This window comes from Heptranchias perlo, chromosome 26 (genome assembly GCF_035084215.1).
Source record: "Heptranchias perlo isolate sHepPer1 chromosome 26, sHepPer1.hap1, whole genome shotgun sequence".
Taxonomy (NCBI): Eukaryota; Metazoa; Chordata; class Chondrichthyes; order Hexanchiformes; family Hexanchidae; genus Heptranchias; species Heptranchias perlo.
The window spans coordinates 11,878,937-11,902,234 of NC_090350.1; the positions used below are offsets into that span (position 1 = coordinate 11,878,937).

Below are 23,298 nucleotides of genomic sequence, written 5' to 3' on the forward strand. Positions count from 1 at the left end.
AAAGAGCGGTGGAAGCAGATTCAGTAATAAATACTTAAAAAGGAAAAATATGCAGGGTTATGGGGAAAGAGCAGAGGAGTGGGACTAATTGGTAGCTCTTTCAGAGAGCCGGCACACACACAATGGCCGAATAGCCTCCTTCTGCTGTATGATTCTATGATAACCCTTTAAAGAGTGGAACAGAAAATGTGTATTCAAACTGTACAGAAAATGACTTCTGCACATGTACTGTTAATAGTCGTGTGTCTTTTTTTCTGAAAGCTGCCCAGCACCCTCAACTCAAAAACTTCACACTGGCATTAGACTGCGGTTGATGCCACGTGCAGTTGCATAAATGTACCTTCAGGACAAAATAGGTGTTTTACAAACAACTTTGGCATCACTGTGAAATCATACAAAACTCAGTTAGAAGGCCCAGTAACATCTGTACTTGGAATGACTTGTGGTGTCTCAATTGTGACTGAATAATTGATTACACGCTTGCAAAAATGAAAGCTGTGATAATAGGTTGCCATCCAAACCTGTTTCGGGGAATCATGTTTAATTTCTGGATCCTGCCAGATGATTGACAGAACTTTTTGTTATTTGCTTTTAAAAGTTTTCAAGAAATTGACCTGAGCAAAGAAGCATTCCTTTTTAATGATACGCCAAAGGAAGAGGAGTGGTTCAAAGCTGTGTCTGAAAGTCTTCATCCATTGGCCACATATGCAAAGGTAAAATTATTGTGTTATCCTTAAGGGTTTTCAATTCCTGTCAGGATAGTGCAATATAATTTGGTATAATTCTAATATCATTATTTCTAGTAACAACATAGCAGAAGCATCAATTTATAAAGAAGATTAACCTTACCCAGAGATTGTAAGAGAACAACGTACCTTGCAATAAGTCGTTAAGAATTGCCATGTTCCTGGTTCCTGTTCAGTTAACTGGTGTCAACCAGGGCAAATGTGGGACAGCATGATTGAACTCTGAACCTGGACTAATAGACGAGATCAGCAAGGACTGTTGCTCCTGACTGCCACTGAGTGACCTTGCGGGAAAGTACAGATGTGTGGAACTTGGGCGAGCACAGCATCTAGTTACGATGGCCCCATTGTCAAATAGCATGCAAATGGGTTAGTGCTCCTGTTGTACGCCAGAAGCACGTATCGGGAAATTGCGTGGCCCCGGCCCGTGATTTTCCGACCATGGTGACATGGAAAGTCCCAGTCTCCTTGTCAAGGCTTACATGTGAAGAACACCTTTTCGATAAAGTGGTGAGGCTGCCAACCACTGTGGATCCAAGCCCAGCATGAATCACTGCCTTCAGGAAAGGAGGGGAGAAATTGGTTGTTTGCAGGGGAGGGGGAAATTATTATTCAATCCAGTGTACAAGTTGTCTTCCCCTCCCCCCCCACCCCAAACTACAGTGTTTGAGATATTGAAACATGTAGCCATGTTAATCTTTAAATACTTTACTGTATTTCTTTGGCTGCTGTGGTACTCCACTTTTCTCTATTTCTTACAGAATAAGAGAGTCCAGGTTGCAAGCTCCTTGTTAGTGCCAGATAAACCTCCAGCTTTGTTCAGAGCTTGTGCTTGACTAATACAGAATTGGTTTTGAAATTCTGTTTCCCTCGTCCAATCACTTAGAGGCAGCGCTCACATTCTTTCTAAAAAATCTTCGTTACTTTTGCACAATGTAAGCCCCAAGTTATGTAGGAACAATTCTTTCCTAAACTTAAATAATTTGCGTTTATTATTTCATTTTTATAAAGTCAGTCAGATAGTGAGAGTGATGCAGTGGCTCCAACTGGATTCGGAGACCCAAAGTTGAGGTCCATTGTTGAGTCCGGGGTCTTGGAATGCAGTAAACATCTTGGTTCAACTTTGGTCTGAAGTTATTGCCGAGGCAACCTTAAAGGAGACCCTTTAAGTCAATGTAGGTCTATGAGCACCCATCACCCCTGTGCTTGCTGACCTACATTGGCTCCCAGTTCAGGAACACTTCAATTTTAAAATTCTCATTCTGGTTTTCAAATCCCTTCGTGGCCTCACCCCTCCCTGTCTCTGTAACTTCCTCCAGCCCTACAACCCTCCCATGATCTCTGGGCTCTTCCAATTCTTGCATCTTGCGCATCCCCTATTTTAATTGCTTCATCATTGGCGGCTGTGCCTTCAGCTGCCTAGGTCCTGGAATTCCCTCCATAAACCTCTCTACCTCTCTCCTCCTTTATGGCGCTCCTTAAAACCTGCATCTTTGACCAAGCTTTTGCACCAATATCTCCTTATGTGGCTTGTTGTGAAATTTTGTTTGATAATCGCTCCTGTGAAGTGCCTTGGGATGTTTTACTACGTTAAAGTTGCTATATAAATGCAAGTTGTTGTTGTTGAGATGGATAGCTTTTGGGAACTAGAATACAGTTGTGAAGGTGTGGCATCCCTCTGTTCCATGTGAATGAGCATTGGCAGTGAGTTTTTTAAAGAAGTTATCCTTGGGAGGTGGGCATCGCTGGCATTTATTGCCCATCCCTAGTTGCTGACTGAGTGGCTTGTTAGGCCACTTCGGAGGGTAGTTAAGAGTCAACCATGTTGGTGTGAAACTGGAGTGACGTATAGACCACACCAGGTAAGGATGGCAGATTTCCTTCACTAAAGGGCATTTCAAATGATCAAACTGCCACAGTGGGATTTGAACTCGCATTTCTCTGGATTTCTAGTCCAGTAACATAACTACTACACTACTGGACCCCGTGTTGGAAGATGAATCAACCAGGAGACAGCAGAGGCATTTGGAGCCGAGCCCCATCCTGTCCTCTAATTTCCAGCAGGAATGAAACTACATAATGATTAGAAGTGGGACATTCAATGGATTTTTTTCCCTCTCTTGCCCTCGGGGTAGGGTACTGAGGTCAATTGCAGCACTCCTAACTGCCATTTCTAAGATCAACTAACGCAGATGATTTGATTTAACATCTTAAGTTGGTGCAAATCTGATATAAAGGCCCCAGTTCTAGTGAGGCAGTTTAATAGTTACCATATACCACTACTGTTCTCCAGCTCTGAGCTAAGTTTATATGCTCGGTATCAAAAGATGAAAAATGGTTATTTGAAGCCCCAATAAAACACATCTTCTATTTCAGATCAAGCTCGTCCGGCTGGTTGGAATGATGCTTATATTGTATGTGAAGAAAGAACATGCTGCCTATGTCACAGAAGTGGAAGTGGAAACAGTAGGAACAGGCATCATGGGAAGAATGGTAAGTAAGGTGGATTGAAAAAAATCTTAAGAATATTTGGGCAGTCTGGTGTCCGTTGGGTTGATGAATGATATATTTCTGAGGAGATACTGTCACAATAGTAGATAGAGTAGGAAACAATTTTGTAGGTAAAGCACATAAATCTGCTCATCTTACCGAGGTTGGCCTTCATCTCAAGGGTGCTGGAATACAAAGGGAAGGAAGTTATGCTTCAGTTGTACAGAGCCTTGGTCAGAGCCCATCTGGAGTACTGCGTGCAGTTCTAGGCTCCCTCTCAGGAATGATAATGGCCTTGGAGAGGATACAGCGCAAATTCATCAGAACGATACCAGGGTTTAAAGGATTAAATTATGAGTTCAGATTACATAAACTAGGCTTATATTCCCTTGAGTTTAGAAGTAAGGAATCTTACAACACCAGGTTATAGTCCAACAAATTTATTTTAAAATCACAAGCTTTCGGAGATTATCTCCTTCGTCAGATGATCCTTCTTCATCTGACGAAGGAGATAATCTCCGAAAGCTTGTGATTTTAAAATAAATTTGTTGGACTGTAACCTGGTGTTGTAAGATTCCTTACATTTGTCCACCCCAGTCCATCACCGGCATCTCCACATCATGAGTTTAGAAGGTTATGGGGCGATCCATTCGAGGTCTTTAAAATGATAAAGGGATTCGATAGATTAGATACAGAGAAACTATATCCTCTAATGGGAGAATCAAGAACAATAGGGGATAATATTAGGCCATTCAGGAGTGAAATCATGAGGCACTTTTTCACGCGAAGGGTAGTAGAAATCTGGAACTCGCTCCCTCAAAAGGCCATGGATGCCAGGACAATTGGAGCTTTCAAGACTGAGATCGATAGATTTTAGTTAGGTAAGGTATCAAGAGATATGGAACATAGGTGGGTAAATTGAGTTGAGATACAGATCAGCGATGATATAATTGAATGGTGCAACAGTCTTGAAGGGCTGAATGCCTACTCCTGGAGGCTTGAGACAGGTCTTCAGCCTGTTCTCTTGGGCAGGGCAGATGTATGGTATGGCAGACTTAAAGGAGAAAAAAAAGGGTACTGAAATAAATTGCCAGAGGAAAAAAAGTCTTTGCTGGACTGAGCATTCCATTATGTTTCAGGAACTAGTGTATCGCAATTGCTGTAACTTCACTGTAATGTGGAATTGTGCCTCTGGTACTTTCTCCCTTGGCTTAACAGACCCCATTCTCGCACTATGGGGATATACGGTGGTATATAATATTGTTAAGTCCCTCTGCATTGAGGCCTACAAGTGCTATATATGTTTCAACTGGTCACTGTTAAGAGTGTTGAGACTAATCAAGGTACAAAGAGGCATGGAGGAAAAAAAATAAAAGGTTGTCCTGAGTCTTATCAATGATGAAACTTCCTATTCTAACTGTGCCTCAGAAACTTACAACTGAAACATATTTTAACACACAAGATCAGTAACAAAAATATATGTAAGCATCCTCTCTCCCACAAACCTGATCATAGTTACAATTGCTGCTTTGTTCATGGTGATTTGACATTTATGCTGCAATCTAATCTAATATTTATATATGATAAAATTATTCTGGCTAGTGAAATTAACAGGAATTTCTATTTATTTGCTTACGCATTTATCGTAATTATAGTTTTTAGGCACTGTCATATTAAGAAGAAAAAAATTAGGTAACGATGCATTCCTTCAGAAACTGCAGAGCACTCAGCCATCCATGTATTTACTCACAGGAGCGAACTTGTGACTATCACTGCCAGCAGGTGGCAGTGAGAAACAGACTGTCTGCCTTCTTGACAGATGCATGTGGTAGTGGAATTTATTTGTGACTGGTACAGGGGAATACTGTGACTGTTTCACAGTATCTCATAATGCAGCACAACAGTGGCCAATAATCTGACTGTCAATCTGGTAATTTGTAGTTCGCAGCAGCAATACTAATAAACTGATGCAGAAATGAAAGTGCATGTAATTTCAAAGGCACCTTAAATTGGAGAAAATATTAATAGGTAGTTTTGATTTTATTTAGGCACTGCCATCTAGTTTTGTGCATCTATTTTAAGTATTATAAGAATGATCTGAATTAAGATTGGAAAAGGAACACCATTGGAGAATAGATGTTAGTCACTCAGATTATATATAAACTATTTAGGGGCCAATTTTCCTGCCCCTCCCCTGGTGCTGGATAAGGATGGAGTCTCCTGTGCAATTGCTGGATGTTTCAGTTGTTATGGGTGCGCTGATGAGAGAAGAGCCCGATGAGAGAAGAGCCTGGACGCACATATATGGTGCACATATCACATTGAAAGCCAGATGAGGCAGATAGACAAGTTGCCTTGCTTGGCAGCCAGAACAGCATGTCCAAAGTACGCTGTACCTGTCCAGACAGAGCTGTAACCGATTTTGGTTTGCCATGTTATTAAAATAGCTCAGGCACACCCCTTGGCACAGGATGGCCCCCTTTCCCCTATTGCCAGAAGACCGAGCAGGGGAAAGGAGTGCAGCTGTCGGCCTGGCTGCCAGCCTCTGGGCATTCTGGCTGCTGCTCTCCACCAGAGACCAGGAAATCCTGAAGATCCGGCGAGTACCTTCAGGGGTCTTCTTCTGCTCGCTGTGTGGTTCCCCCCTCAAACCCTCCAGGCTGATGGGGTGCCCTGGTCAAGCCCTCCACCAGTTTCCTGGGGTGCCCCTGCATCTGGGGGCCCCAAAAGAAGAGGCAGGAGGCCAGGAATACTCCTCCCACCTTATTCAGTGATGGGCCTGTGCTTATTGCCGGCTTGGGGCCCCCTTCCCCCCAGAAGCCCTGGAAATCAGGGAGCAATAGGTATAAAGGCCTCCATCACCTCTTTCTTAATTATTTCATCCAGGGACTGGGTGGTCTTTAGGTGAAAATGTCAGGAAAATTGGCCCTCTCTTTTTCCCATTTCATGTTCCTCTTTGTTGCTTACCATTTTATCCTTTGCCCACCCCCAAAGATAATGAAGCAGTCCAAGCCCACATGCAGCAAGACCTGGATAACATCCAGACTTGGGCTGATAAGTGGCAAGTAACATTTGCGCCATACAAGTGCCAGACAATGACCATCTCCAACAAGAGAGAGTCTAACCACCTCCCTTTGACATTCAACGGCATTACCATCGCCGAATCCCCCACCATCAACATCTGGGGGTCACCATTGACCAGAAACTTAACTGGACCAGCCACATAAATACTGTGGCTACAAGAGCAGGTCAGAGGCTGGGTATTCTGCGACGAGTGACTCACCTCCTGACTCCCCAAAGCCTTTCCATCATCTACAAGGCACAAGTCGGGAATGTGATAGAATACTCTCCACTTGCCTGGATGAGTGCAGCTCCAACAACACTCGAAGCTCGACATCATCCAGAACAAAGCAGCCCGCTTGATTGGCACCCCATCCACCACCCTAAACATTCACTACCTTCACCACCGGCACACTGTGCCTGCAGTGTGTACCATCTACAGGATGCATTGCAGCAACTTGCCAAGGTTTCTTCGAAGGCACCTCCCAAACCCGAGACCTGTACCACCTAGAAGGACAAAAGCAGCAGGCACATGGGAACAACACCATCCGCACGTTCCCCTCCAAGTCACACACCATCCCGACTTGGAAATATATCGCCGTTCCTTCATCGTCGCTGGGTCAAAATCCTGGAACTCCCTTCCTAACAGCACAGCGGGAGAACCTTCACCACACGGACTGCAGCGGTTCAAGAAGGCGGCTCACCACCACCTTCTCAAGGGCAATTAGGGATGGGCAATAAATGCTGGCCTCGCCAGCGACGCCCACATCCCGTGAACGAATAAAAAAAAGGCGTGGGGCAGGCTTGCTGTCTGTTCAGGGCTTTCTTCTGTATGGGTGAAACCAACCGGAACATTCCTCTCGGACTTAAATGAAACTCACTGTGTGGAGTGGTAAACAGCTCATTTAGATACTGCATTTTACACAATCCTTGCCGGACATTTTTATTCCTGGGATATTAATGTAATATTTATAAATTAAAGAGACACTAATTTCCCCTTCAAATGCCCCGTTCGTTCATTTTACGGGTTTAAAAATGAGGCATGTGATTTAAATCATTGTTAAAAAGAGACCTTTCTGCTTCTTCATGCGGCACAATTATTGTGTAGCTATCCATTTATTTCACTTATAGACCTTATTACCTCAAAACAGAACTAAGGTAAATGTAACCTCAAAAATGATCTATTTTTAGTAATTGATATTTCCTGTCACAAGATGTTAGTTGCTTGCATTGTTGCTTTGGAGTTGAGTGGTAATTTTGCTGGTGGTTCTACTTTGTGCTGCCTTTGAATTTTTGAACCGAATTGCAATGGGAAGTAGTGGTGAGAAAAGATTTACTGTGTGACATTGGGAAGATTTAACTCGGAGATCCTAAGGACACATGTTGGTCATGTATTTCCCTCCCAATGTCATCTGTTAAACTATTCTCCTGCTACTCCTGGGTCAGCAGTTCTATTCTAGTACTGCAATTCTACAGCTTCCTTTTTCTTATGTGAGACAGTAATAAATATGTATCCTTTAACTGAAGGATATGCAAGCTTCTCAGCAAAATAACTAGTCTTCCTGTGTCTCAGACTACACATGCGCTTTAGGTTTCAACAGCGAGTAGTATAGACCTGCAACAGGTTTGTAAATGGTCGTCATCCTTTTAAAATGCAGTAACAATTTATAAACCAGACACATACTGCACATAATGCTAAAGTCCTGATCTTAGCAATGTTGATATGTTGATGGGATGAGATGAAGTAAGGTGGGAGGAGCCTCAAGTGGAGCATAAATACCGGCATAGACCTGTTGGGCCGAATGGCCTGTTTCTGTGCTGTAAATTCTATGTAATTATGCCTGTGTACACCTTCAGGCAGAAACTCATAGTTGGTCACACATTCCTTCACCTATGTTAAATCACAAGTGTAAGAGAAACTTTTATGATTAAAAATTTATAATCATTCAGATTAGGAAAATTTTTTGAGCTACAGTTTTGTGCTTTTTATGATACAGTAAGAATCTCAAATATCCTCCCGAGTGCGGATAGCGGCGAGTCTCCAAATTCCACTGGCAGCTGCTCTGGATTTTGAATGCAGTGCCTTTTCTCGTCCTTGTGCCTCAGCCTCGCTCTGTCCAGCAGCACTCCCCTCGTTGCTCTGTTCCTGCTGGCGAGATCATATAGCACAGGAGCACCCGTGTCTCAGCTGATCTAAGGGCCTGAAGCTGCCATATGCACTGGACCTCAAGTGCTGGCCCAGCTGTACACCCAGAACGCCAGCCAATGCTCCTCCAAGTCCACCAGCAGTCTCCAGCTATAGAGGTGAATACCAAAGGCAGCATATGCTCATCTTCAGAGATCCTTTTTTGCCACCTCCATAACACTCACCTTAGCAGAGCTGCTGACATAATAATATAACTAATAAGTGCTGTCTCAGCGGAGTTACTGACTTACATAATAGAAATAATAATAGTTGTAGCTCCTTTCGTGTCCTTTCGTGTTTTACACAATGAATTAATTTGAAGACATTTTTGAAGTGCATGGACTGTTGTTAAGTAGGTTAAGCCATCTGATGCAACATTCAACATGTCTTCCGCTCACTGGCACAGAAGTTAGTTTAAGTAGGTAGGCTGTATTAATTTTAAATCTGCCCCGCCGAGAGTGCTCAGAGCGAGATTGCTGGAGGTGAGTGCACACCGTCTTGAACAGTCACCTCTTTAGCTGGAGCACTTTTTGATGACTCGTTAAGGTTTGCAGAACTGCTGTTCCAGCATCAGCCAACGTTGCAAGCCAGGATAGAAATGAGATGATGAGGAAGAAATGCTGGCAGCCACCAATGAAAGTTCATGCAACTAGTGGTAAAATAGGTAACTGAGATTCCACTGTTGTGGACGAAATAGGTAACTCTGAGGCCCAATGCTAAGGGGGAAGTGAAAGGGACAAAAATAAAACTGCCCCCGCTCCCATGACTCCAAAATCTTATTTTTAAAATAAAGTGTGATTGAAGAAAATAATCTAATCTCACAGTTTGGATTACAAACTGCTTGAGCTTTTCTCTGCTAGTTTTTACCATGATCTTAATCCCTTGAATGCACCATTACATTGTCATTGCTCCCTCCATTTTTGTTTTCATATGTGTACATTGGAAATGTGATGGTTTTGCCCATGTTTCTTTTGTTGGTGAACATTCCATTGTCTTTCTGCAGCTTCACATTTAAGCCCTGAGTGATGTACCCATTACAGATTAACATTAACAGTGGACATCGCAGGGAACCAGAACTAGTAATGTTTGAAAATGGTATAGAGTTCCAGTGCCTGACATAACACGACTGTTCTGAGACAGGACTGCCTTTGTCTGTACTGTTGCACAGTACTCAGCTCCTGCCACTATATATGGCACCAGTACGCTGTGGAACTGCCTTAGATTGTTGTGTCCAGAATTGGGTCCTGCCAGTTACTGTTAATGATTAACCTGTCTCCCACCAAACATTCACTCATTGGTAATTCATAGTGAATATTCTGTTTGCCATTTTTTTTACATAATTTTAAATAGATTTTCAGGTTTGTAACTGGTCTCCTGCTTACATTATCAACATTTAATGTGCTGGAGTTATTGTAACAATAAAAGGAATGTGTGTAAATATGGTTTAGACCCAAATTATGGTGAGAATTGAGGATAAATTCCCCCTTCTTGTCTGTGGTATTCATGCAGCATCCCCAGCCAAAGTGGTGGGTGTTCTCAACCTAGAGCTCTGTTAATGCTACTCTTGTACGCAAATAATGATACAGTCTTTATTTATTTGCTCATGAGTTCTACTTACGTGAATCTCCTGTGGCCTTGCTCACAGTTAGTTGGAGGAAATAGTATATCTTTTAGCTGTATCTTGTTGTGGTTGAGGGAGGTTATAGCACTACCTCTGGAGCAAGAAAGAACAACAGATTCTGTTCCCCCTCGATTTCAATGGACAGCATAATCGTGCTACCAATATATTATATAATTGAGTTTCTCACCATCTTTTTCTTCTGCCCTCCCATCCCTCCCTTCCTGAAATCATTGGCCTCATTGAGGAACGGTTAGATGGATCAGCCACCTCCCCAAAGTGGTTACTCTTGTATTAGCCTTGATGGTGATTGTCAGCAGGCTACTCGACAGCAAGGAGGCATCACAATGGAGCTCGGTCCTGCCCTCACCAGACATCCACATGTGCCGACATCCAGCAGGGTACAGTTGATTGTAATCAGGAGTGGAAACTCCAGACAGTTTTCCCATGGGTCCCACTACGTCCCTAGCTGAGATCAAGCAACTCAGCACAGATCGGGGATCAAACCTGGCGGCTTCTTAATCTGTATGGCTCAGCTCAACACTGGATCAACCCACTGAGGCATTGGGATAGCACAATATTTTAAAAAATAAATATTTCAGCTCTTCTCTTCCCACCCACGGATGGGAAATATCTATCCTTCTGCAATGAACGAAGAAAGAAAGTGGTAACGGCCCCCAGCTGGCCTGCCGTCACCCACACAAAATCTCATGGATAACTGAAAACACAGATAACATGCGTGCAGATCATTAAGGCTCAACCGTACTCTGAATGTGAATCTAAAGGTACAGAGCAAGCAGGAGTGAGGATTCCAGAAAAGTTATCGAGCCGAATCTTGTTGGAGTGGGGTATCTCATGGCACCCTTCAGCTCAAAACATTTTTGCGGCGTAACGGTGTGGTGAGGGCAACGGGGCATCTGGGACTTCAGTGAACAGTGGGACCAACATTTTACCTCCTTAACCAATAATATTTAAGGACTGAGAAAGAAGCAGAGGAAAGGTGGAACAGGAGGGTGAATTAAAGTCAAATCAGGTACAGAAAAAGAAATAGAGGGAAAGAAGGATTGGATTAAGAGAGAGAGAAATAAAAGAGACAGGAAGGAAAAGTAAAGACAAAAAATTAAAATTTGATATTTTTAAAATCTTTAAGAACAATTTTCCACTTGAAGGAATGAGAGTCCACAGTTTAAATTTTTCAATTTCTGGGCCAGAGTGATTGATTAGCAATGCATTAACAATTATCACGTAGTTAAAAAGGTACCTATACTGTTAATTACTAGACTTACCTTTCTGTGGCGAGTTTAATGGGCAATTAATGTGCAAATCCAGCAAATTCTTCAAAATAACAGGGAGGCTAAGAGTGAGATGCCATTTAGCTGAGGCTTAAATCAACCAGCAAGTTCTCGAGATTTGCAACTCACGGCGCATCTCTTAATCCCTTGAACTTGATGATCGATTTGCACATTAATAACGGCGCGCGTCATTAACATGCCATTATTTTTCTAACAAAGTCTGGCCCATTGTGAAGTCCTGTATCATTTTGTTCTTTGTCTTTCTAAATCTCTCTCTTAAACTTTCCCAACTATCCTTTTCCTATTTTTCCCTCCTAGGGTAACAAGGGTGGAGTGAGCATAAGGTTTCAGTTCCATAACACCACCTTGTGTCTCGTTAACTCGCATCTCGCAGCTCACACAGAAGAATGTGACAGACGGAACCAAGACTACAAAGAAATCTGCAACAGAATGCGCTTCATTCAGCCTAACCTGCCACTGACAGCTCTCTCAATCATGAAGCATGAGTAAGTCTCCAACATCAGTTGGCTATACTTCTGAAAAGGTTCCTTGCACAAGATACATTTCTTTCAGAGTGAGTCCTGCCTGTGATTCAGGAGAATACCTCATACTTCTACATTGGTTCTAGGAAACATCCATTTTCTTCATCAATCATTATTTGTTGACGTCATGTAGGAGGCAGCAGTCAACACCCCCTCCACACACACACACACACACACACACACACACACAATGGCTGCAAGGGTATTTTGTATCAGTTGGTGTGATATTGAGGAGTGCAAACCAGGAAGATACAAAGTTCAATAGAGTCTCTGCTGAGTTTGCCGATCTGAGTAAGGGCAACATTGACAGTGCTGTAATTGGTCACCATCCTCCTGGGCTGGTTGGGGGGATATACATCCTGGGTTCCTACCTCTGTGGAGAAGAGTTTCTCTGTGTGAAGTTTGTAGTGAAATCATAAACGCATTTATGATAGTGAGCAGAGGGAATCTTCCCCCTAACACCTCCCCCCTCCCCCCCCGGGTCCTTGTGTAATGTCCACTGTGAAAGAATAGCTTGTTGGCATTCGCCGTCCAGGCTCACATACGAAGAACAGTCAGGGTTGTTGGGTTAGATCTTGGGCTAGATACCGTAGTCACTTGTAGAACCGCACCTTTGCGGAAGTCATCACCTTTAGGAGAGGAGGAGAGAAAATTGAAAAAGAAAGAAATGGAGGCAACAGAGTGTTAGTTAGTGGTAGCATATTTAACTGGCAACTCTTTTTTGTTAACTTCTCCCCCCACAACCCCCTCTCCAGTTGCAAAGACAATTCCAGATCCTGATGTTATCTCCCAGTGCTGCAGTAAGAAGACGCTGTATCAGTAGGTTTTTTAAAACTAATGTCCATGTTAGCCTGTCAGCATGGGTTAGTGAGTCACAAAATAAGACAAGACCACCCGCACATCCTCATGGAGAACAGATAAGAGTCTTGTATGCGCTGTAAAGAATATTTTCATCTCTCAGGTCTTTAGAGCTGCACATGTATGGCAATCATTAACCAGCAAGAAAGGGATTATCAGAACTACCAACTGTTGTAGTGGATTTGTTGATAGCGTCATTGTGAGCTGTGACTTCCTTGCCTAAGATTTGGTCCTTTCTAAATTTTACATTTGAGATGTAGAACAAGCAATTGTTTTATTTAGTTATTTTCTTCCCTTTTATTAATTTGGGAGTGTTTTTCTAAAAGATTGGAGTGAAGTAGAATAGATGGAGCTTTGTCTACCCTGAAAGTGCTTGGTGGGACAGAGTAGAGGGGCTTTGAGTCTGCACCTAGCCCATGCTGTTCCTGAGCCAGTTCATACCCTCAGTTATGATAATTCAGTGACTGCTGCTGGAAAGTGCACGTGGCAGTGTTGGGCGATAACATCAGCTATGTTTTCCACTGCCAAGTAGCCCGCTGACACTTACTGTCCAGACTCATACATGAAGAATGCTTCATAGTTGAATGTGTGGTGTTAAACTGATGATATAAATGTGTTGCAGGCAAGACCACAGCAGCCTTGTTCTACATAAAAGTGTGATCTGGAAAGATCTTCTCTTTGTTCCTAATGAGGATATTTTTACTACTTTGTTCTTTTTCTTCTCTTTATAATAAAGCGTGGTACTATGGCTTGGCGATCTGAACTACAGGATATGTCATCCGGAGGTAGAATCAATTAAAAAGCTAATAGCAGCGAAGGATTATAAGAAACTCGCCAAATATGATCAGGTAAGATGGAAGTTACAATGGCCATTGACATTGCAGTGGCATCAGGAGACAGGAGCTCTAGGAGAAGGTTGTCTCCACATATTAACAAGTGGCTGGTGCTTGGCTTAGATAGAGTCCAAAAGGGAGAAATTACCATTTAAAAAGGAGATTCTTACCATCTAAAAAAAAACCTGTACAAAATGTTAAGTATGGAGAGTAAGCAAGATTAAAAGAAAAGCAACTAGGATAATTCCAGGACTCAGCCCTCTGAGTTATGAGGAGAGGCTCACAAAGCTGAACTTGACTCCACTGGTGAAAAGATGGGTTGGTTGGAAGAGGGGGAGAAACATGATCCAGAGCTTTAAAATGTTGAAAGGCTCGGATGCAAGCACGCTATTTATCTTGCACTATAAGCACCGTACCAGAGGACGTGGGTTTAACCTAAAGCAAAATTAGAAATATTTCCCCTCCACAAAATAGTGAATGTGGAATAGACTGCCAACAAATCATAGAATCATACAGCACGGAAGGAGGCCATTCGACACATCGTGTCTGTGCCGGCTCTTTGAAAGAGCTATACAATTAGTCCCATTCCCCTGTTCTTTCCCCATAGCCCTGCAAATTTTTCCCTCCAAGTATTTATCCAATTCTCTTGAAAGTTACCATTGAATCTGCTTCCACCATCCTTTCAGGCAGTGCATTCCAGATCATTACAACTCGCTGTATAATTTTTTTTTCCCTCTTGTCGCCTCTGGTTCTTTTGCCAATTACCTTAAAGTTGTTTTGACTTATTCAAAATGGAAATGGTTAAGTGTCTGGTTGGGGAGAGGATTGGAGGTTTTAAGGGACCAAGTATAGACCAAGATGATCAGGTGCTATGTGGTAAACAACAATAAGTTGAATAGTGGAGATGTGGGATGGACAGATATTCTGGAGTTTTGCTTGATCACCTTTGGGGATTGGGGGAAGTTAATGCACAACATTTCATCAGGAGAAAAAAACAACAATCCCCAAATGGTGCTACCAGCTTCAGTTACAAAATGTGCCGCATAGACAATACCAGCATGAGATGTAAAATCTGAGGCATTCCGAAACGAGATGCATCAAGAGCACGTGATGAAAGGAGTATCCATTTAGGAAGGTTGGACCAAAACACCTGCGACCAGATCACAAAATCTAACAACCTTCAGGAGATTGATTAGGCCCATGATAGATTGTACATGGTCGTGGAAGAAGCAGGCTTGATGGGCTGCGTAGGTTTTTCTCTTTCCACACTCTCTTTTCTCCTTATTTCATGGTGCACTTAAACAAAGTTGCATTGTGAAAATGTGAAAGAATCAAAGTGTGTGTATTTCTGTTTGGATTTCCCAATATTTTATTCCATACACGAAGCGGAATTACCATATATAAATTTGTGTAACAGCTTATTTTAGTGGCTAATTCAGGATGGTGAATTAAATCCTCAAGTACTTTTTTAAAAAAAAAGTAATGTCAAAATTAATGGTATTTTATAATGTAATGACATGAAGTAAATTTAACACATGGTACCAGTTGTTGTCTCACAGTGTTAACACTGAAACTATAAGAACTTCTACTGTTGTTGCATAGCTAAAGAAACACATGGAGGAGTCAGGTGTGTTCAAAGGATTCAAAGAAGGAGAACTCAACTTTCAACCAACCTACAAATACGATGTTGGCTCTGATAACTGGGACACAAGGTAATCGATCCCTTGGATTGTTTATTTAATGGGAGATTTTCAATGTTGGATTTACTGTTTTTAACTTGAATCCTATTCTGATCAGAGTCCAACTAAAAATAGTTGCAAATACAGAGTGCCATTTCCCCTTAGTTTTCTCCAATAAGTACTAGCTTTTGCTGAGGTACAGTTCCACAAGAGAATGCTCCCTTCCTAGCCCAGAGACACTGAGCTGAGTTATCCCAAATACTTGTCTGAGACCAACAAATTCAGCTGTGATTGAGAATCAACAGAATGTCATTTAATTTCTTTCCTAATGCAACTTTAAACTGTTTTCAACAGTAATGTATATATGTGTGTACATGTAGAAACAACTAGCAGTGTGTCTGAAAGGCTTTTACAGATGTGTTGTCTTACTTACTTCTTAGTGAGAAATGTCGAGTCCCCGCATGGTGCGATCGAATCCTTTGGAAAGGCAGCAGCGTCAAGCAGTTGGAGTATCGCAGTCACATGGCTTTGAAAATCAGTGACCATAAACCCGTTAGCTCACTGTTCCTAGTTGGGGTAATGGAACCATCTTTTCACGTTCACTAGTGTTCCATCTTAGCTCTTGGTCATCTGCTGTGAAGAGGAATTGTCAGATAATATTCCATGTTTACTTTAATACTGAACAGTTTCTTAAAACTATCAAGTATCACAAAACCTGATCATTTTGTAAATAGTTTATTTGGATTGAACAAAGACTCAAAACACCTTAGAATTAGAAAAAGGATTAAAAACGGACAGTTGTGAAATTTAACCGTTGCAGGAATGATAGGAAATATTTTGCATGTGGAAAAATGTGATGCTAAATTGAACTTGATTGTATTACTGTTGATATTAATTGGGCTTCACTATATCTATCAATTTTTTGAGTCAGCAGAGGTCTGAGCACTAAATGTACAGTGTAAACCCAGAGAGGTGCAACCTGACTCCGAGTGAAGCAGAGTGAGACCCCCAGAGGAGAGAGGTTGACACCACATAGAGTGTACATCGAGTGCTGCGTCAAACCTGGCTCACAAAATTCTAGGCAGATCTGTTAGACCTCCACATTTAAATCCATCTGCCTTTAATTTACATGTTTAGGGAGCAGGGTTTCTTCCCTCCCACACTCTATAAACAGTTCATAGTATCATAATAGGTACAGCACAGGAGGAGGACATTCGGCCCATCGTGCCTGTGCAGGCTCTTTTGAAGAGTTATCCAATTAGTCCCATTCCTCTCCTCTTTCCCCATAGCCCTGTAAATTTTTTCCGTTCAAGTATTTATCCAATTCCCTTTTGAAAGTTATTATTGAATCTGCTTCCACCACCCTTTCAGGCAGTGCATTCCAGATCATTACAACTCGCTGCGTAAAAAAATGTTTACTCATGTCGCCTCTGGCTCTTTTGCCGATCAACTTAAATCTGTGTCCTCCGGTTGCCAACTCTTCTGCCATTGGAAACAGTTTCTCCTTATTTACTGTGTCAAAACCGTTCATGATTCTGAACATCTCTATCAAATCTCCCCTTAACCTTCTCTGTTATAAGGAGAACAACCCCAGCTTCTCCAGTCTGCCCACATAACTGAAGTCCCTCATCCCTGGTACCATTCTAGTAAATCTCTTCTGCACTCTCTCTAAGGCCTTCTCATCCTTCCTAAAGTGTGGTGTCCAGAATTGAACACAATACTCCAGCTGAGGCCTAACCAGTGCTTTATAAAGGTTTAGCATAACGTCCTTGCTTTTGTACTCTATGCCTTTATTAATAAAGCCAAGGATCCCACATGCTTTTTTAACAGTCTTCTTAACTTGTCCTGCCACCTTCAAAGATTTGTGTATGTGCTGTATTCAGCACAATCACAAGTGCCTAAGAGGAATGAATTTCATTTGGCATTATGTATTTTGTGAAAATATTGGGAAATTATAACAATCAAAATAACCGTAGCGTGGGAGTGAACTATTCACAGCTGGTGGCTTTTGTAGGTTTTTCTGAAGTTTTTGTGGCTGTCACCTGAAATTCCCTTAAATGTTAACCATTGCTCTCTATCTGAACCAAATCTGGATCAGTAAGGTGATGACTGGGTTAATGTGTCCAAGATCACCCTTGTTTTAGAAGTACATTTTTTTATCCTAATCATGTTCGGATGGCCTGGCAGCTCAGGCTTTTGAATACTTGACTTTGAGCCCGATATTTACGAATTGGTGTTGCCTTTATTGGGTGAATTTAATCCATTCTCTGCCAGACCAGTAAATGGGAGACCTTTCTGTTCATTGTGATCTTTATTCTAGATGTTTACCCTTGAAGTAATCCTCAGTAATGACTAAGCAGGAATAATCTTTAATAGAAACTGAAAATGCTGGAAACCCTCAGCAGATCAGACAGTATCTGTGGAGAGTGAAACCGAGTTAACATTTCAGGTCGATGACCTTTCATCAAAACTGACCTGGTGAAAGATCATTGACCTGAAACATTAACTCTGTGTCTCTCCCCACAGATACTGCTTGACCTGCTGAGTGTTCTCCAGCATTTTCTGTTTTTATTTCCAATTTCCAGCATCCCTAATTTTTTGGTTTAGTTTTAAGGAATAATCTTTAGGTTGGTTTAAAGGGGAACTTTGCGATGTTGGGTTCTTAAGGACAGTCCATATTTTTACAGATAAAGGTGGTCAATCAAGACTTGTACAAGAAGACATATGAAAATATTGTTCGCGTACTAGACAGAATGGAGAATGATTCTATTCCTTCAGTGTCACTGTCCAAGACTGAGGTAAGTCATTCTGTTGCCTTTTTAGGCCATCCAGCTTTCTGACTGGCCCATTCTGTGTTGTCATCAGTTCAATTCAACTTAGGCGATACGTTGTCACACTTACTTAGCTACGAGGGTCAAGGATGTGTCAATGAAGTGAAATTGTAGAGTTCTTAGAGAACTCATTGGCATATTATATTTTCTAACATTATGCTTAAATGTTGCTGTTTATGTTGAACTTTTGTTATTGCCAAAGGAAGTTGATGAAAAATGCTATTTTCAGCCTGTTGTTTTCATCACCTTTCTGGTCAATTATAACTTCATCTCTAACACCCAAGTTTGCATTCAACCGGACAAACAGGATGAAAGGCTCTTTCCTTTAATGAATATTAAGGGTCAGAATAATCAAAATGGGATTGGACAATGTCAACCAGCTCTTACTTGATACTGTTTTATAATTCAACCCAAATGGGCACTGATTTTGTCTGACTGACTGCATAGAGTGTGAGAAATTAGGATGATGTTGGTGGGTGTCTTCTGAAGTGAGACTTTGGGACACATTCTCAGCGTATGGTAAGGGATCTGATTCGCACCTTGGAAGTATTTAATGAGAGCTGAATGGGGGAAAAGGTGGAATTCAAGCGTTTGTCACTAAAATAATCTTTCAGTCCAAATTCTAATTGGTGAGATGCATTCATGAGAAATATAAATATAAAGTTACAACACAAATGTAAGCTGCAATCCCATTGTTACAAAACTGTAGAACCAGTTTAAAGCTACAAGTGTAATGTGAATCAACACTTGAGTAACTGCATCTCATATTCAATCCAAATGCACAGCGACATTTCAGTTAGGTACTACAGCAATAATTGAAGTTGTCCAAATTGTATTACCTGTCAATACAAGAAAACTCGAGGTTGGCTTGTGCTGATCTGCCATTAGAGTGCTTGATAAATAAAATATATCATCCAAGGTCAGAATATCCACACTGCACCACTGTTTTCTCAGCTTTTACTCCAAATCACGTGTTGAACTTCTGAATATTAGACCCAGGAGCCTAATTGGACTCTCCTCATTTCAAATCATTGTTCGCATCTGCATTTTATTTTTCCTCATTTGTTCTGAATGCTCCCAAGTGACAGTGGCATGAAAATCGTACAATGTTTTGTGAAATCTTCAGGGACCATGTGAAAACACCCCACGTGGAATTTGTACGTGAAGTCTTTAACGAACCTTCAGAATATGGAAAAATAGTTCCAACTGCTACACAGCCAGCTAGGATTGTGCCATAGTGTTCACAGGTCCTCCATACAGTTCTCATTCACTTCGAAGAGCACAAATTAATACAATATAAAAATGTCTTTTATTCCTTACATACCATGTTTGGAATGCTTTGTGAATGTGTAATTTAGATGTATATTGTACAGTGATTCTTTAACTTCGTTCATTTTTATGGTGTTAATTGGAATGTCATTGTCCTGGTTCCATTCTTATTTATTCAGTTATAGCCAGAGAATCGCCTGCAATGGCTTCTCTTCACACTCCTGCACTGTTACCTCTGAAGTCACCCAAAGATCTATCCTTAGCCACCTCCTATTTCCCATCTAGATGCTGCCCCTCGGCGGCATCATCCGAAAACACAACATCAGGTTCCACATGTACGCTGACGACACCAGTGCCAATGCACTACCACCTATCTTGACCCCTCCACTGCTCTGATTTGTCAGGCTGCTTGTCCAACATCCAAGATGTGCACAAATTTCCTTCAACTAAATATTGGGAAGACCGAAGACAATGGCTTCGGTCCCCACCATAAACTCTGTTCCCTAGCCACCGACTCGATCCCTCTCCCTTGCCACTGCCTGAGGCTGAACCCAGACCGTTGGCAACCTTGGCCTCCTAATTGACCCTGAAATGAGCTTCCGACCACATATCCGCCTCATCACCAAGACCGCCTATTTCCACCTCCGTAACGTTCCCTGCCTCAGCTCATCTGCTGCTGAAACCCTCATCCATAGCTTTGTTACCTCTAGACTTAACTATTCCAATGCTCTCCTAGCCATCCTCCCACCTTGCACCCTCCGTAAACTTGAGCTCATACAAACCTCTGCTGCCCGTATCCTAACTCGCACCAATCCCATTCACCCATCACTCCTGTGCTCACTGACCTACATTGGCTCCCGTTCCGGCAACGCCTCAGTTTTAAAATTCTCATCCTTGTTTTCAAATCCCTCCATGGCCTCGCCCCTCACTATCTCTGTCACCTCCTCCAGCCCTCCAACCCTCCAAGATCTCTGCACTTCTATAATTCTGGCGTCTTGTGATGTCGAAGTCATGCAGTTAATTATAGAACCTTCTATGATGTGTTATATGTTACTAGTCTTCTCCAGTGAATAGTTCCAGGAAGTAATCAATTAGTGTGCTAACTAGGTTTTGTTCATCCATAGTTTCAGCGCCATTAAGGGATTTCAATTCTTTGGTAGTCCTCGCACTGTTACATTACTGGCAGAATTTCTTACAATTGTATTTGGCTTCTATAGCTCTGTTCATTTCTATTTCCGTCCTTTACATTTTTTTTGGAGATTCCTGTGTTCTTCCTAGTGGATTTAGAGTGTCAGCATGGTTCAGTGGTCGCACTCTCACCTCCGAATCAAAAGGTCGTAGGTTCAAGCCCCACTCTAGGCCGATGCTTCATTGCAGTACTGAGGGAGTGCTGCACTGTAGGAGGTGCCGTCTTTCAGATGAGGCCCTCTCAGGTGGATGTAAAAGATCCCAGGGCACTATTTGAAGAAGAGCAGGGAGTTCTCACAGTACTCCAATTCTGGCCTCTTGTGCATCCCCGATTTTAATCGCTCCACCATTGGCAGCCGTGCCTTCAGCTGTCTAAGCGCTAAGGTCTGAAATTCCCTCCCTAAACCTCTCCACTTCTCCTCCTTTAAAAAGCTTCTTAAAACCTACCTCTTTGACCAACGTTTTGGTCAGGTGTCCTAATATCTTCTTATGTGGCTCGGTATCAAATTTTGTTTGATAATGCTCCTGTGAAGCACCTTGGGGCGTTTTACTCCGTTAAAGACGCTATATAAATGCAAACTGTTGTTATCCGTGAGAAGATTTTACGTATTTAATGTTGGATCCAGTCCCCCTCCCCCACTCCCCCCAAATGGTCTAGTGAGCAACAGTGCGACCCATTGTATTGTAGTACTAAGCCATACAGAGCAGAAGATCCCAGCTTCAAAACCATGGTGTGTACAAAGTTAGCTGATCTCAACCAGCAAAACAGGTGGAGTGCTACAGTTGTTCTCGGATTCCTGAGCAAGACGAGGGGAAAAATCAGCCGGGGTTGCCATTCCTGATTGCTATCCAGTGACCCTTCGCAGCAAGTGCATGTAGATATGTTTGACGTGGACAGGATCAGGCGCCACAACTGAATAGCTGGCCAACCCGCACTGTCATAATCAGACATGAAGAATGAGCGTTTGGTTAACACATCGGAGGTTGCTGACACCGATAGAATTGCCTTCAGGAGAGAAAGGGAGACAGTTGCAAAGAAGAAATTTTTTAAAAACACACTATGTCCAACTATTCAAAGCTCAGACGGTGTTTGATTATATTTTAAAATCGGTTTTATAGTGGTGACTCATTCTTTGAATGACCAACAGTATCCTTATAAAACAGTATATACGGTATAGTTATAACAGTATCCTTAATTTGGTACCTGGTTTGGTCCCTGGAATGCTAACCATTCATTCTGAATGAATCTTTCCAAAATGTTATCAAACCAACTTTTTATGTAAAACTTGTGTTTCTAAATTTTGCCATCATTATCCCATTTTAAAAGCAATATGAGTAAATTTGATGGGGATTTTTTTGTATTTTTTGTTTAAATAGTAATGCTGACCTCATCTGAAATCATGGATACTTTCCTGCTCCTGAGGTGAATTCAGCCGTGCAACTTCTCCCAGAAAACTATCCACCTCCCAGTGTCCTGAGTGTTGCTTTTATTTTCTCTTTCCCAAACCAAGAATAATTAAGACCATTTTGGTGTCTCAGTTCCCTCCATATTACTTTGGCTAAGTTATTTAACTTGGCAAGCTCCAACTTTCTCCCATTACCGATACTCTTCTGGAAGTGGTGATGTATGCAGTTCTACAGGTGCAGTACCTCACACAAGTCCCTTTTCTTCTTGTGTGAGCCGAGTGTAGTGAGGGTTGAGACTTTATGACCATGGAAGCTTACTCAATATTCACACACAATAACAACAACTTGCATTTTATATAGCACCTTTAATGTAGAAAAGCATCCCAAAGCATTTCACGGAGGCATAACCAAACAAAAGCATGGATGATAAGCCAAAGCAAAAAGAAATTAGGAGGGGTGACCAAAAGCTTGGTTGAAGAGGTGGGCTTTAAGGAAGTTCTTAAAGGGGAAAGGAAGTTGGAGAGGTGTAAGGGTTTAGGCAGGGAATTCCAAGGTATGGGGCCTAAGTGGGTGAAGGCATTGTCGCCAATGGTGAGACAGAAGACGCCAGAGTCAGAGGAGCAAAGAGTTTTTATTTATTTGTTCATGGGATGTGGGCGTCGCTGGCAAGGCCAGCATTTATTGCCCATTCCTAGTTGCAGCAGGGGTTAGGGCTGGAAGCGGTTCCGGAGATAGGGAAGGGCAAAGCCCAGAAGGGATTTAAACTCGAGGATGAGAATTTTAAATTTGTCGTGCCAGGAAACCAGGAGCCAATATAGGTCAGTGAGGACAGAGCTGATGAGTGACACACCTATTTCTAACAGGATCCCTGGATAGTGATTAGCAGTGATAAGCATGGACTGCCTTCCCAAGGCAGGAGGCACTGAGGCCAATTGTCATACTCCACTCCTCCCCATTGTCTCTTTGGCTGAGCCCTTTAACACAAGACAGACCAGGGATTGAAGCTGGGATCTTCCTGACCTGCATGGCTCAGCACCACACTGCACCATACAGTGCATCTCCCCAAATCAGGTAGCCCATTAGCACTCACTGTTTAAATATAAAATATGAATCAGAATTCATTTCACTGTATGCATTTTAAAAGGTGTACAGGTGGTCACATTTTGGGCCTGAAATTTCACTAAGGTTCTCCCAGTCTCGCACTGTAACTGCAGCAGGAGACCAGCAGAACCCTCAGACAAATGACATAAATGACTGAAAACAGACGTGTACGCCATATCTCCGGGGATTCTGACAATCT

At 42.2% G+C, this 23,298-nt stretch overlaps 1 protein-coding gene across 3 annotated transcripts in view; it reads left to right on the top strand.

Annotated features, from left to right (window-relative positions):
- Window positions 1-23,298, top strand: part of inpp5b (inositol polyphosphate-5-phosphatase B) — a 147,725-nt gene that overhangs the window by 99,434 nt on the left and 24,993 nt on the right. For all 3 annotated transcript variants that reach the window (XM_068006431.1, XM_068006430.1, XM_068006432.1), the window contains 7 exons: window positions 599-713; window positions 3,123-3,239; window positions 11,710-11,897; window positions 13,528-13,639; window positions 15,227-15,336; window positions 15,744-15,879; window positions 17,991-18,101. In XM_068006431.1, coding sequence (XP_067862532.1) covers window positions 599-713; window positions 3,123-3,239; window positions 11,710-11,897; window positions 13,528-13,639; window positions 15,227-15,336; window positions 15,744-15,879; window positions 17,991-18,101 — 889 coding nt within the window. The remainder of the gene's footprint in view (window positions 1-598; window positions 714-3,122; window positions 3,240-11,709; window positions 11,898-13,527; window positions 13,640-15,226; window positions 15,337-15,743; window positions 15,880-17,990; window positions 18,102-23,298) is intronic.